The sequence below is a fragment of the Danio rerio genome, chromosome 2 (assembly GCF_052040795.2).
Source record: "Danio rerio strain M-AB ecotype USA chromosome 2, GRCz13ab, whole genome shotgun sequence".
Lineage (NCBI taxonomy): Eukaryota > Metazoa > Chordata > Actinopteri > Cypriniformes > Danionidae > Danio > Danio rerio.
Window position 1 is genome coordinate 40,052,874 of NC_141022.1, and position 13,307 is coordinate 40,066,180.

The window sequence follows — 13,307 nt, forward strand, 5'->3', positions numbered from 1 at the left end:
AAACTTCCGACTTCCGAAGTTGAAAACAAAACACAGCTACATTTTGCTTTCCTAAATCCCCAGGAAGCGTTTAGCACTTACCTCTCCGCCGTGGGACGTCCAGGTGAAGACACGTACAGGTATTTTTTCAAATCTGTGTTATGATCATATTATAAGTCTACTTACGTCGAGATGAGCAGATCTGTTTGCTAACTTTGATAGCCGGTTGGCTAACTACTGTGTTGCTATGAACGAGTTAGCTAGGCTGCTAACACCAGAGGTACTGGAGAAATAAACAAAGCTTGAATAACTGCAGGATTGAGGAATATGCTGATTTACGGTTTAAAAATACAATTAGATCGAAAGGAACCTGAGCGAGTTTGTCTGATAATAAATTGTATTTCGTTCATTACAATAGTCAAATAATTAGCCGATGTTTCACTAACGTTACTCTATCTATTTTCTAGTTTAGTGTCGTGGCTAACGTTAAAGCAAACAGATCGTCTTTATGTCCTGAAGGTGAAACTTTGCTGTGTGAGGTTTGATTATTTAGGAGATGACCGTCATGACAGCCTATTAATAAAATTATTTATGAAAAGTTTAGATGAAAGAGCATGAGCATTTTTCTTAGCCTGCTAATAATTGAACATATTTACATTTAGAAATTCTTCATTATGATTGTGGTGATGAGCCCTGAACCGACTGATATTATTAATTGTAAGTTGTATGTACAGAAAAGTAACAATAATAATAAGGATCTTTCTGTCACATTGTGTTAAAAGCAAAAGTTTAAGTGGTAGGGTAATATTAAAAACTTACAGTCTATAAAAAGAACAGATGTGATAACATATTATTTCTTTAATTGGATAGTTCACTTAAAAATGAAAATGTATTCGTCTTTAAGTCATCCAAAGATGTAGGTGACTTTTTTTCCTTCAGTAAACAATTAAAGATTTATTTATTTATTTTTTGCTGAAAATAGGGTTCTTTGTGATTTGTAAAATAGAAAGCAATGACTACTGGTGCTTTTGAGAGAAGTAAAAACATACAGGTAAAAAAAAAATTAATACCTGTGGCTCATGACTATCAAGACCTCAAGAAACTGAACATTATCCTTATTTCGCAAAATTACTTTTACAAAATCTTGAGCACAAGTGTGTAGATTTCTCGGAAAGATTTATCTAACAATCTATTTTTTTTTTTTAAATAAATAAAATCGAAACGTTCTTTCTTAATCAATATTGTCATCTACTTGCATAAACACCTGGGAAACTGATCAAACTAGTTAACTAATTATTAATTCACTGTACTCTTTCTAAACATTGTAGGGAACCTGACAGAAGTGTGTGAGTTGTGTGGCTCAGCTGCCCATTTTATCCAGTGGTGGGCCTCCATTGAGGATGACAATGGAAGAGATGAAGAATGAAGCTGAGCCAAATTCAATAGTCTCTATGACATTGTACGCAGTCATGTACCCAGTCTTCAATGAGGTATAAAATATTTTAAGATTGTGTTCTCAAATTTATTGACTTTTACTTTTCATTTCTATTCAGGATTCTCTTGATATAGATGCAGTGCTTCCCACAGGTTTGAAAAATACTTTTGATGGTAGCCTGATTGAAACACGTTGTTTTTAAAATTAATATCAGTTATAAACTTTTTCTTTTTAATGGGTTAAAAAACACTTGAAAAAAAATTATATATAATAGTAACTAGATTAAAACGTGTATATTTAAATAAGACAAATGAGTTAATTACACATTTCTAATGGTGTTCAAATATTCTGCAGCCAATTTAAATTTTGTCCTCTCAGAATATTTAGTAAAGATTTTCATTTAGATTTAAGAATTCATTATTTAATGTCTCTCTTGCGGCTGTACACATAAAATTAACGACAGCTTAGAAAACAAAAGCAAAATTCCGGACATTTTAGTAGATTTAGAAACCCCAGCCGGATGCAAGAAGGTGCCGGTCTCTGTGGGTTTGCAGAGCACTTGAGACTGTTTCTGGGGGCGTGGACAGTTCTCGCACACACAGAACGAGCAGTATGAAACGGATCGTGGAAGTTTGGTTATAGGGCGGGTTCAAAAAAAGTGTAAAAGGATGATAATAATAGTTAAAAAAGTGACACCAAATATACTGTGGCAGCCTTTAATAAACCTTGGCGGCCCTCCCAAATAAAGTCTATGTGTGAGAAGCACTGTAGATGATTCTAAAGGATATTTATAACATTTCTGTACTGTCATTTTTAATCAAATGGATGCATCCTCCCGGAATAAAAGCTTACATTTCTTAAATCTTACTGTCCCCAAACTTTTGAACGATTGTATAGCTTACACTGCATAATACTTAAATATGTGAAGCGCTTGTCTTTTTTTGACTTTGCTCCTATGACAGTTGGGGAGGATAAACCCGTCAGCAGCACAGACATTGCGGGCAGCATTTGTCAAAGTAAGACTTCTGAAAGTGTCCATTCATCAGCTGGCAGATGCTTATGATACAGTATTTACTTTTCTGACATTATATCTCTCTTCATCAGAGCAATGTGATGTGTTTGTTTTTTAAAAAGATTAATTTCATGCTTGACATAATGTGTGAGGTGTTTAATGCTCTTCAATCAATGCCACTCTCTCTAAAGGCAGAGAAGGAGAACCCAGGGCTCACTCAAGATATCATTATGAAGATACTGGAGAAGAAGAATGTGGAGATCAACTTCACAGAGTCACTACTGCGCATGGCTGCAGATGATGTGGAGGGTAAGGAGAGAACATAATGTGCCTCTGGTACAATCCCTATTTCTAGAACCTTTTTTCTAATAACACTAAAAATAATAATCAGCCAATATAGTCCTTTCATTTTCTGGTAAAGATCGGAACGATATTCATGATCATGTGCATCTGTTTCAGATTCTGAGCTTTAAAAATTTGTGTCTGCCTCTGTTGTTTTACAGAGTACATGATTAAGAGACCTGAACAGGAGTTCCAGGACCTGAATGAGAAAGCACGAGCTCTCAAACATATCCTGAGTAAAATCCCAGATGAGATCAACGACAGAGTGCGCTTCCTACAGACTATCAAGTGAGTAGTATCCAATAGAGGTGGATACTAGGTCCTGGTCTCATTGAGTTACATGCGTCTATCTTAATCATAATTTAAAAATTCTTGTCATGGGCACTAAACCTGCCAGAAGGTGATACTATATAGCTTTCTTAATAAGTGATTTTTATTGAATCATTCATTCAATGGATTTACTTAAAACGGCTGATTCATTGGCTCTATCTATTCAATGAAAACCAGGTTAATTCTGAAACAAAACATCAAAGTGTTGCTCTATTTGGAACTATTTTCAATGACAACAAAATTTTAGACAATATTACGTCTAAAATGAAACTCATTCATTCAATCATTTTCTTTCCGGCTTAGTCCCTTTTTAAATGAAACTCAATTTTAAATAATATTATTAATAAATAATCCACTGATGTTTTGGAAAATGTCATTCTAGCTTATGTGATATAACTTAACTATATCATATTCAATAAATATAAAAAAACACAAACCCATGATGGGATTTTTTTGTCTTTCATAACTTGAATAATGCTTCCCAGAGATGGGCTGCAGCTGAAAGGGCATCTGCAGCGTGAAAACATATGCTGGATAAGTTGGTGGTTCATTTCGCTGTGGCGACTCACATTAATAAAGGGACTAAGCCGAAAAGAATGAATGAATAAATGAACTTGAATAATAAATGATAGTGTAAAATCTAGCTGCATTCTAATATGCTTCATGACACAATGATTGTTTTTATGCCATATCCACATGTAATTTTATAAACTGAATTTTCCCTGTTTTTGTTTTAAATAACTCTCGGCCCACATGAAAATGCAAAAAAAACGCACTATAATGAATGTTAAGGGCATGCCAAACTAACAGGTGGAGATAATGACCCTTTTATCCTGGGTTCACACCAAACAGACAATTAAAGGTGCAGTAGGTGATTGTCTTCAGAAACATGTTTTGTTGTAATAGATCTAAATGTATTTATATGTATTTTTATATTCTTTTTATATTTTTATAACTAAACAGCCCAAACAGTCTGTCAACAAATGTAGATCTGCGCAGCCTTGTTCACGCAGATCCGCCATTTGCAGCCTGTATGCACCTATATTAATACCATGCTACTTTGAATATTCGGTCTAAAATAACATGTAAGTATGGCATAGTAATAAGTGTAATTTCCTGCTGGCCAACCACTAAGCATACAGACAAAACACATGAGAAAATGAGACCAGCGATCCTTGCATGCATGAAATATTGCATGTTATGACAAGTTTTGCTTGCTACACAAGTGAAAACAAGCTAGATATAATACAGTTTTTCGTTCAGAGTTACAGTATTATTAAGTGTTCGTGATTTTAGGAGGTGTGGCTTTGGACGGCAGGGCAGGGATTGTGTTTTCAAAGGTATTATGCTAAACGGTTAGCATTTTGGCAGATCACCTACTGCACCTTTAAGTATTTTGGCTAGTAATTTGCATAAAATTCAATGCAAACAGGAGAACCGAGGCGGATTACTACTCAAACTGTGTAGAATATGCGAAAAGTTTGCCACGAACGTGCAGAATTTGCTACATTTTTGTCTTCCACCTTTGTTGTGAAACCAGCTGTGTTGGCCTATCAGAAAGGAGAAAATAATGTGCATGCTGATGTCAACTCCGGCTGTAATGTCTACATGACCACACTATACCCAGAGTTTCAGAAAATCTTTACCCTGGCTGGAGTTTTCAAAAAGTTTAGCTTTTAGTCAACCAAAACTTTGTTTTTGTCTAGACCAGTGGTCACCAAACTTGTTCCTGGAGGGCCGGTGTCCTGCAGATTTTAGCTTCAACCCTAATCAAATACACCTGCACAAGCTAATCAAGGTCTTACTAGGTATACTTGAAACATCCAACTTGCCTCAACACACCTGCCTGGAACTAAACCCTGCAGGGACACCGGCCCTCCAGGACCGAGATTGGTGACCCCTGGCATAGACAAACAGTAAAAAAATAAATAAAAAAAAGTGTAGGAAAAAAGTAGAAAAAGTGTTTTGAAAATGCCCGTGTTCATGTAGGCAGGCCCTTATACTTTCCAAGTCACATTTTTTGGCAAAGAAGGCGACGCATTCAATACGTCAGCTGACACAGCATTATTAATGAATACTGCACGTCTATTGAATGTGAATTGTTTTGGCACAGATTATTTGATCAGAAGATGACAACACTGGTACTTGCCATTGTGTCTCATTCAGAAAACAAACAACAGAAGGTTTCGTTGACATGTACGCATGAGGGGATTAAAAAAACGGAAAAGTTTAAATAAGCGCAAAAACGTTTTTATTGCAAATTTTTTTGGGGAGAGAAAAAGCACATTAATGAATCAAATAATAATTTGGCATACTTTTCACAATGATTGAACATGTCAATACAGACCACACTGCACAAATTGGACTGACAGATGCTTGGTTTGTCACAGCTTTAACCTTGATGGCATTGTGGTCAAAGATTTCTCCTATTAATTATCATATAACTTAACCTCTGGTGGCTCCAGTGGGATACTAAGTGCACTGTAGGTCACTTAGGATAAGAGCGTCTGCTAATTGTACTTACTACAAACTAAAGTAATGATCATCCAGTAACGGCAGTTAAAATTATTTGGAGCCTAAAGATTTTCTTCTCCTCCGAGAGCCTTGCATAAGGCCTAGTCCTCTGGTTTTAATCAAGCAATCAGCCAACAATTAATTGACAAAGCATTCTTGCATAACTGACAATAACATGGATACATAGACCTCAAGAGATGCTCCACAAGATTTGTAGACTTTTTAATGGGCCTCGCCTCTATTATCTTGCCATTCTCCACCGGCTGACTGCTGAGTCAGTGCTTCAGTGTTCATAAATGTATTCATCACTCCTGACCTCTCGCTGATTTCCACAGAGACATCGCCAGTGCTATAAAGGAGCTGCTGGACACAGTCAACAATGTTTTTAGGAAGTATCAGTACCAGAATCGCAGGGTTGGTATTTCTTGTTTTTCAGATACACATTTTACTCTTGCACAATTAAGGGTGTGCTCACATGTGGTAGGTTTGGATTGAATTAGGGATGCACCAGGTTTCGGGCTTGATACAAAGCTTACGTTCTTGTTGGGTAACACCCCGATACCTACTTTTGATTACTACAAAGCATTGAGGATGTTTCCCAACTTGCAGTTACACTGAAAATAATTATGATTGGATTTACAAATTTTTTTTAAGGTAAGTTGATGCGAACAATTTATTTGCCCTCAAGTTATCAAATTAAGTTGAACATTACTAATTTTAATTTGTTTAAATTCAGATCATATAAATTGTTCTAAGCAATTTAGCAAAAAAAGTTTTTCAGTGTATCTGGATCAACGAGTATCAAGAGAAATAATAACTATACATGTACTCTGTCTTCAAAAAAAATGGTATCTGTGCATCCTGAAGTGGTCTATAAGTGCAGTGCATATGAATAATTGTCAACATTACCATTCAATCCTTTGTGCGTATAATAAACAATTAGACTGAAACTACTTTAAAGGTCTCAGTCTGTACGGTGATTTGAAATATAAATGCAACACTGACCAACCAGACATCTAAATGAGCCAAAAACAGGACATGTCACAAGATGCAACCATAAAAGTAAAGAATGCTCAAACATTCATTACAGTTCTTTACATATACGTTTTCAGCTAATAAAAGCATACAGCATTGTTTTGAATGTCCAGTTGATGATATATGAGCAATATCACACTCATAGCAGTGCGATATGGCTGCATATCGGCACTGGTGGGAGGCATGCGTTGCCTTATGCCTAGTTCAGACTGCGTGATTTTAGCCCCGATTTTGGCTCGCCGAGAGGTTTTGAGAAATCGCCGACAAATGTCTGAAATCACAGGCAAATCGGTGCTCGTGCACGTGAGTGACAATCACACAGTGTGAACTATCAAAGACACGATCTGACAGAATCGCAGATGAGTCTCCGATGCCTGCGAGATATTTGGCATGCTAAATATCTGGAGCTGTCGGCGATTCAAATCATGCCGTGTGAATTGAGTTTTGACTGAAAATAACATCAGTGATCGCCTACAGCCAATGAGAGAGCAGCATTCACTTGTGTGTGTGTGCGTGTGTGTATACCTGCTGCAGGCCAGCGGGAGGCAGGGGGAGAAGTTAAAAGCGCTCTTTTTCGGTTTATTTGGACCCACGAAATGGAGAAAAAAACTAGTGGAGGTTTGACAGGACTCAGGAGCAACCGTGTCTGTTTGACGTTTCATACAGAAAGAAATTAGTTTATTATCAACGTTGAGGAGAAATGGCTAATTCCCTTTAAACCCAGGTGAGCAAACATGTACATGTTCTACCCCATTAAAGGCTTCTTTCTCATTATTTAGTTAATAACAAAAGATATACTACGTGTTTTTGGCTGTGAGACGTAGTTTGGACGAAGTTGTCAGCGATTCTTCCTATAGTAAAGTCATGCAATGTGAAAGTCCCTGTCGCCCATTCATCTTGCAGTGTAAACAAAGCAGCGATAAAACACTAGCCCAGATAGTCATGCAGTGTGAAAACATCTGTGACACGACTACTTCGAAAATCATGCAGTCTGAAACCGGCATTAGTGTCCCACTAGTGATGATATACAGCCATATAACACTACTACGAGTGTAATATTGCATTGATACAACAGTTCAACTGCATAATCGTGTATATAAAATGAAATCAAACACGAGTCTCAAAAATCCTTTTGTATGAGCTACTACTTTCTTGCCATACCGTTACATCTGCTGCTGCAAGAGAGAAACCCTCGCTAAATCACCAATGTCGCTTTAGAGTTAATATTTTAATGATTCTGTAGCATAATTTCTAAAGTGATGAAACAGGTGATTTTGCACACATTTTAGGAATATAAGGTTGAATGGCATGAAATGCCATCAGTCTACAGAGATTTCCCAGTATTTCTCTATTGTAATCGGGAGATAACAATAATTAAACCTGAAAAAGCCAAAGTAAAGCAAACACTACCAGAATACTATGGTATAAATACAGCACTACAACATACAAAAGAGAGAGATTGACATAGTGTGTCACGAGTTTTTATAATCATTTGATCCGCTTTGAAACTTTTCACTGAGTTTTTCCTAAGTACTTATCTCTGTCGCAATCTCGTAGCGGGACGTCAACCCTCTTTGCTCTGCTCAATCACAGTCTAATGGCAGCCAATGCGCTGAATCTCTAAAATGATAAATATTAAAAATAAGCACTTTCCTTTTTATATATATATATATATATATATATATATATATATATATATATATATATATATATATATATTAAAAAAACTGCATAGTTGCAATCTAAACAACTATTCTCACCAAAAAAAAGCCTCAAAAGTACATTATGTTGTCCAATATTTGTCAAACTATAGTGAGCTTTTTGATCTGCTGTCAGTCTATTTGGGTGGAATAATACACAAGGGTGAAGAGGCCATACGAGTGCTGATATTGCAGAATATTGCATGGCTATCAGCCAATCAGATTCGAAAACCAAACAGAACTGTTGTATAAACCTATATATGATATACATCTTAAAATGACAACATGAATGCTAAATATAAGACAACATCTAGTTTAATTTGTGGTCTGGACCTAACAAAAAAATTTAACTAAACCTGAATTATTATTCTAGGATTAACAGTCTTTAAGCTATTTTTCCTTTTTTTTTTTAAATTAATGTCAACTTGTTCTTCCTTACCCCCCTACTTTACAGTGAAGTTGGAAGTTACATTTGCCAACTCATGTTAAATTACTGCTAGTAAACAAAAACTTTTGAACAAAAGAGCCTCAAGACATGTGGCACAAACTGTATGTTAACTCAATTTTAGTGTGAAAATATGATTTACTAACCTTTTCGGTCTGAAATTGCATATAATTTGAAACTGTTGCTATGGCAACATTACTGCTAAAACCTCTAAACGACTTACAAAAAATCGATGTGAACTTTACGTCTTAAATAATACACAAGACTTAACTGAGCAAATTTATTTAAGTGCTTTTATAAAATTATACAGTTCTGTGTTTAAATTATCCAAAATTGGCACCTTTTCCTTCCAAGTGTCACCGTAACCTCTTTTTCCTTTTGGAAAATTAGAAAATGACATCAATTAAGATCAAAATTCAATATTCACTTCAAATGTTCATTATTCCTTGGCTATTCTGAAGTGAACATGCTTTAATAACTACACATTTTATTTATTTAACAAATCTAATCTACAGACAAATTCTCATTTCTCCCCCAGGCACTTGAACACCAAAAGAAGGAGTTTGTGAAGTACTCCAAAAGCTTCAGTGATACGCTGAAAACATACTTCAAAGACGGAAAGTAAGCAAGCGGACAGTGACGGATGTTTTTTTTTTGAAAGAGCAGTGCTCATGCTTCAAGCAGACATCTGTTTTAAAGATCTCCTATAAAAGTGCATTTCTCAATGAAAAATGATCGGCCAATTGATGTCCCGAGCGCTGACTTTTCTCTTTCTCGTCCGCAGGGCAATAAACGTCTTTATCAGTGCCAACAGGCTTATCCACCAAACTAACTTGATACTGCAGACCTTCAAAACCGTCGCCTAGAAGAAGCAGCTGTGATGTGTGCGGGTGTGTGAAGCCAGTGATGTGTAATATACAAAGATTTTTTTTTTCGTCTTTTGAAAGCATAATTTATAAACTTTGCCTCATTTGAAGGAACCTGAAATGAGTTCAAGACATGTTAATTTACCCTTAGATGAATAATCATGATTTCACCCCCCTTGACTGCTCTTCATTACCTTTTTCTTTCACTGTTGTTCCAATCAAATGAAAGCCAAAAGACTTTGCGCCTTAAAGTGTCATGCAACATTCCATATACAAAGTGTAAATATGGGTATTCTTTCTTTTGTCATTCAGGCATAAAGGATAAGAGTAAATGATGTATTTATCAGAGATTTGGTTATAAATGTTCAATAAATAGTTTCCAAATGTTTAATATTCTCTGTCTTGGGAGTTTTTAATCGACACGCTTAATAAATCCCTGCAGATATACCAAGGAAGTTAAAAACTTGCCTTTTATGAAGTCAGCTCTGTAATGTACGTTAAGAAACACAGTTAATGGAAGAGCTCTTCCACTTTCTGTGTGTTTAAGTGGATGTTTAATGGTCTCTGTAATATCGGAGTAGTTACAGAAGAGGGTGTCCTCGGCTGAAAGATGCTGAGTACAGGCTAATTGTGTCACACAACTTCATAATGTTATTAGTTTTGAAACTGAAAACCAAAATGTATCTTCTGTTATCCATAGATACACTAACATTCCAATGTTTACAGTATGAGTCCAAAAATGCTGCCCCACCCCCAGTGTGCAGCATCCACCTAGATGATGTGACGGCAGCCACAGGACAGCGGTGCCAGTGCACTCATCACACATACAGGTGGAGTAGAGAGACAGTGATATTCGGTGGATTGGGATGATTGGAATGCCATGATGGGTAATGGCCAATGAAGGGATTTTAGCCAGGACACCGGGGTTACACCCATACTCTTTATGAGAAGTGCCATGGGATTTTTAACGGCCACAGAGAGTCAGGACCTTAGTTTAACATCTCAGCCAAAAGATGGCGCTCACTGACAGTATAGTGTTCCTTTCGCTATACTGGGGCATTAAGACTTGCACTAAAATGGTGGTTCTGCCGAATATTTGTTGTTAAAAATATCAGCATTTATTTGTAGTGTATGCTGGATAGTTTTAAAACACGAGTCTTTTTAAAAGTACAGTTTAACCTTTTAAGATATCCTTGAGGGAAAGGAAATGGTTCAAATAAAAATTCAGCATTATCCTAACTTCATGCAGATAGAAAAACAAATTCAGCAAACCCCCGAAACCACAACTACTATTGCTATTACCATTTCAAAATAAATTCAGCAACCCCCGAAACCACTACTACTATTGCTATGAATTCAGCAAACCCCAAGGGTAAAATAATTTTTAAAATCTTTTAAAGACATGGCGGAGGAAATGGAATTTAATGCAGTGCTTCTTGTCAGCGCTGAGGCTGGCTGGCTGAAATTAAAAGTCTGTACATATACCCCATTTAAGGACACTTTGTGCCCTACTGAACCTATAGGGAAGATGGTTTTTTTTTTTTTTTGTCACACACTGCATTCCATTTGGAAGAGCTTATCCCTATGCACCAATCCCTTAAAGTGAAGCCCTTCAAATGGACTAGGGCATTAGGATAAGGCCCTCCGAATGGAACGTCATGTTTATTTCTAAAATGTTGACATGAAAATATTTCATATATAGCACCTATATTAATTTATGGGGGTTACGGGGTACAAGTTGGAGCTCAAAGAAAATCCCATTTTTTACAAGTACTACTATGCATGCATAACCAAAACCAATGTATACTTCAAGCCTAAATGGTACATTTTCAGTTTTCAACCATATTCCTTTCCACAGCATTTACTGTTATTTATCCTGATATTTACGTAACCAGCACCTCAGCCAATATAGCCTTTCTGCTGCAGTTTGGTGTGTGGTAAAATCCCTGAGAGAAAGCATAAGTGACTGCCAAGGCAGGGCGACAGATGATACTGGTGAGCAAACCATTTATTACTGACTCTAAATAGAACGCCCAAGGCCAGCACAGACAAGTTGCTGCTTCTGCTTTAATATCTAATGATGCCCTTTTAGGCTTGCCGATTTGTCTTGTGAAAACTATTTAGTTTGTTGAAACGGTTTAGAAGTTTGCAGCTGCAGCATATTGATCAATTATAGAGGCCTATTGACTGGAAATGTCAGCAGGCATGCCAGTGTATGTCGATTGTTTTCATAATATTTTTGCCCACCTGTCGATTTGAAAGCGAGGGCTGCGGCGCTTCTTGGTGAGGGCTTTGGCGGGACTCTGTTTGCATGTCCGATAAAGCAACATCGGTTATGTGCGCAATCTGACCTTTGGCATTGGCAGAACCTGATGAAAAGCCTCTTTATAAAGAGACAGGCTGCCGGCTGAACGTTTCACAGGGGCTTTTGACATTGCAGTCGTTGCTGACACGGTCTCCTCTACTGCCTGTTTTAATAGCTCTCATCATAATAAGTGCTTGTTATGGAATAAAAACAACCCAGAGAGTTGATAGCTCTGAAGTACAAATTCCAGTTCATTTTCCAAAGTGGGTTTTGCATTTGGAATTTTAAATTTAAATCAGATGCTCAAAGTCATTCCAGTCAAAATCTCCAATTTAATTTATACACAATGTTTGATATTCATGTGATGCTCTCCAGTCTTTTGGATTCCGAAAAAAAGTGCTGGCATTAATGCAGAATGCCCACGAGCCAGTGGAGAATTAGCATTTAAAATGCTCTGAGTTGAGTTTAATGAGCCTCTACTAGGGACAGCTTTGTTTTTGTCTGCATTCTTGCATTATTGGAGCAAGTTTACACATTTGGACACAAGTCTTTCTGGTTAAATAGGAGTTAAACACTCCCAAAAAGCTATTTTTGATTCACCTTGCTTCCAAGTTGGACCTCATTTTGCCTTTAGAACTCCCTTAATTCTTCATGCCATAGACTCAACAAAAGCACTGGAAACTAACTGCAGATATTGTGGACCATACTGATATAACAGCATCACGCAGTTGCTGCGGATTTGGCGGCTGCTCATCCATGATGTCAGTCTCTCATTACTGCACATCCCAAAGGTGCTCCATTGAGCTCTGGTGACTGTGGGGCCAGCTGAGTGTAGTGAACAAATTAACAAGAAACCAGTTTGAGATAATACATGCTCTGTGACACATTGTGTTTTCCTGCTAGAAATAGCCATCGCAAAATGAGTTCACTGTGGCCATTAGAAGGGATAAACACGGTCTGCAACAATACTCAGGTAGACTGTGGCATTTAAAGAATGCAAAAGCTGGTATTAAAAGGCTTAAAGTGTGCCAAGGAAATATCACTGTGCCACCAGCAAAATGAACCCATGCAATATAATTTATTGCATTGTACCTGGTGTAAACAGCCTCTGCCTTTTTGTTTTGTCTGTTTTTTTAATAGACTGAGATCCAGAAAACTTTTTAGTTTTTTTTTTTTTTTTACACATGTAAATTTGTTGGTGGCGACGCAGTGGGTAGCACGTTTGCCTCACAGCAAGAAGGTCGCTGGGTCACTGGTTCGATCCTCGGCTCAGTTGGCGTTTCTGTGTGGAGTTTGCATGTTCTCCCTCCGGGTTTCCTCCGGGTACTCCAGTTTCCCCCCACA

At 37.1% G+C, this 13,307-nt stretch overlaps 2 protein-coding genes across 4 annotated transcripts in view; one reads left to right on the forward strand and one right to left on the reverse strand.

Moving 5' to 3' along the window:
• The window catches only part of skila (SKI-like proto-oncogene a), a 672,908-nt gene that overhangs the window by 40,439 nt on the left and 619,162 nt on the right, over positions 1-13,307 (reverse strand). The gene's annotated exons all lie outside the window — the stretch shown is intronic.
• On the forward strand, positions 5-10,049 carry pdcd10b (programmed cell death 10b). 3 transcript variants are annotated; one of them, NM_212933.1, is given in 8 exon segments: positions 67-119; positions 1,308-1,469; positions 2,377-2,430; positions 2,618-2,735; positions 2,930-3,056; positions 5,948-6,026; positions 9,331-9,413; positions 9,577-10,049. In NM_212933.1, coding segments are annotated over 7 exon segments (633 nt in total). In that variant the 5' UTR covers positions 67-119; positions 1,308-1,379; the 3' UTR covers positions 9,659-10,049.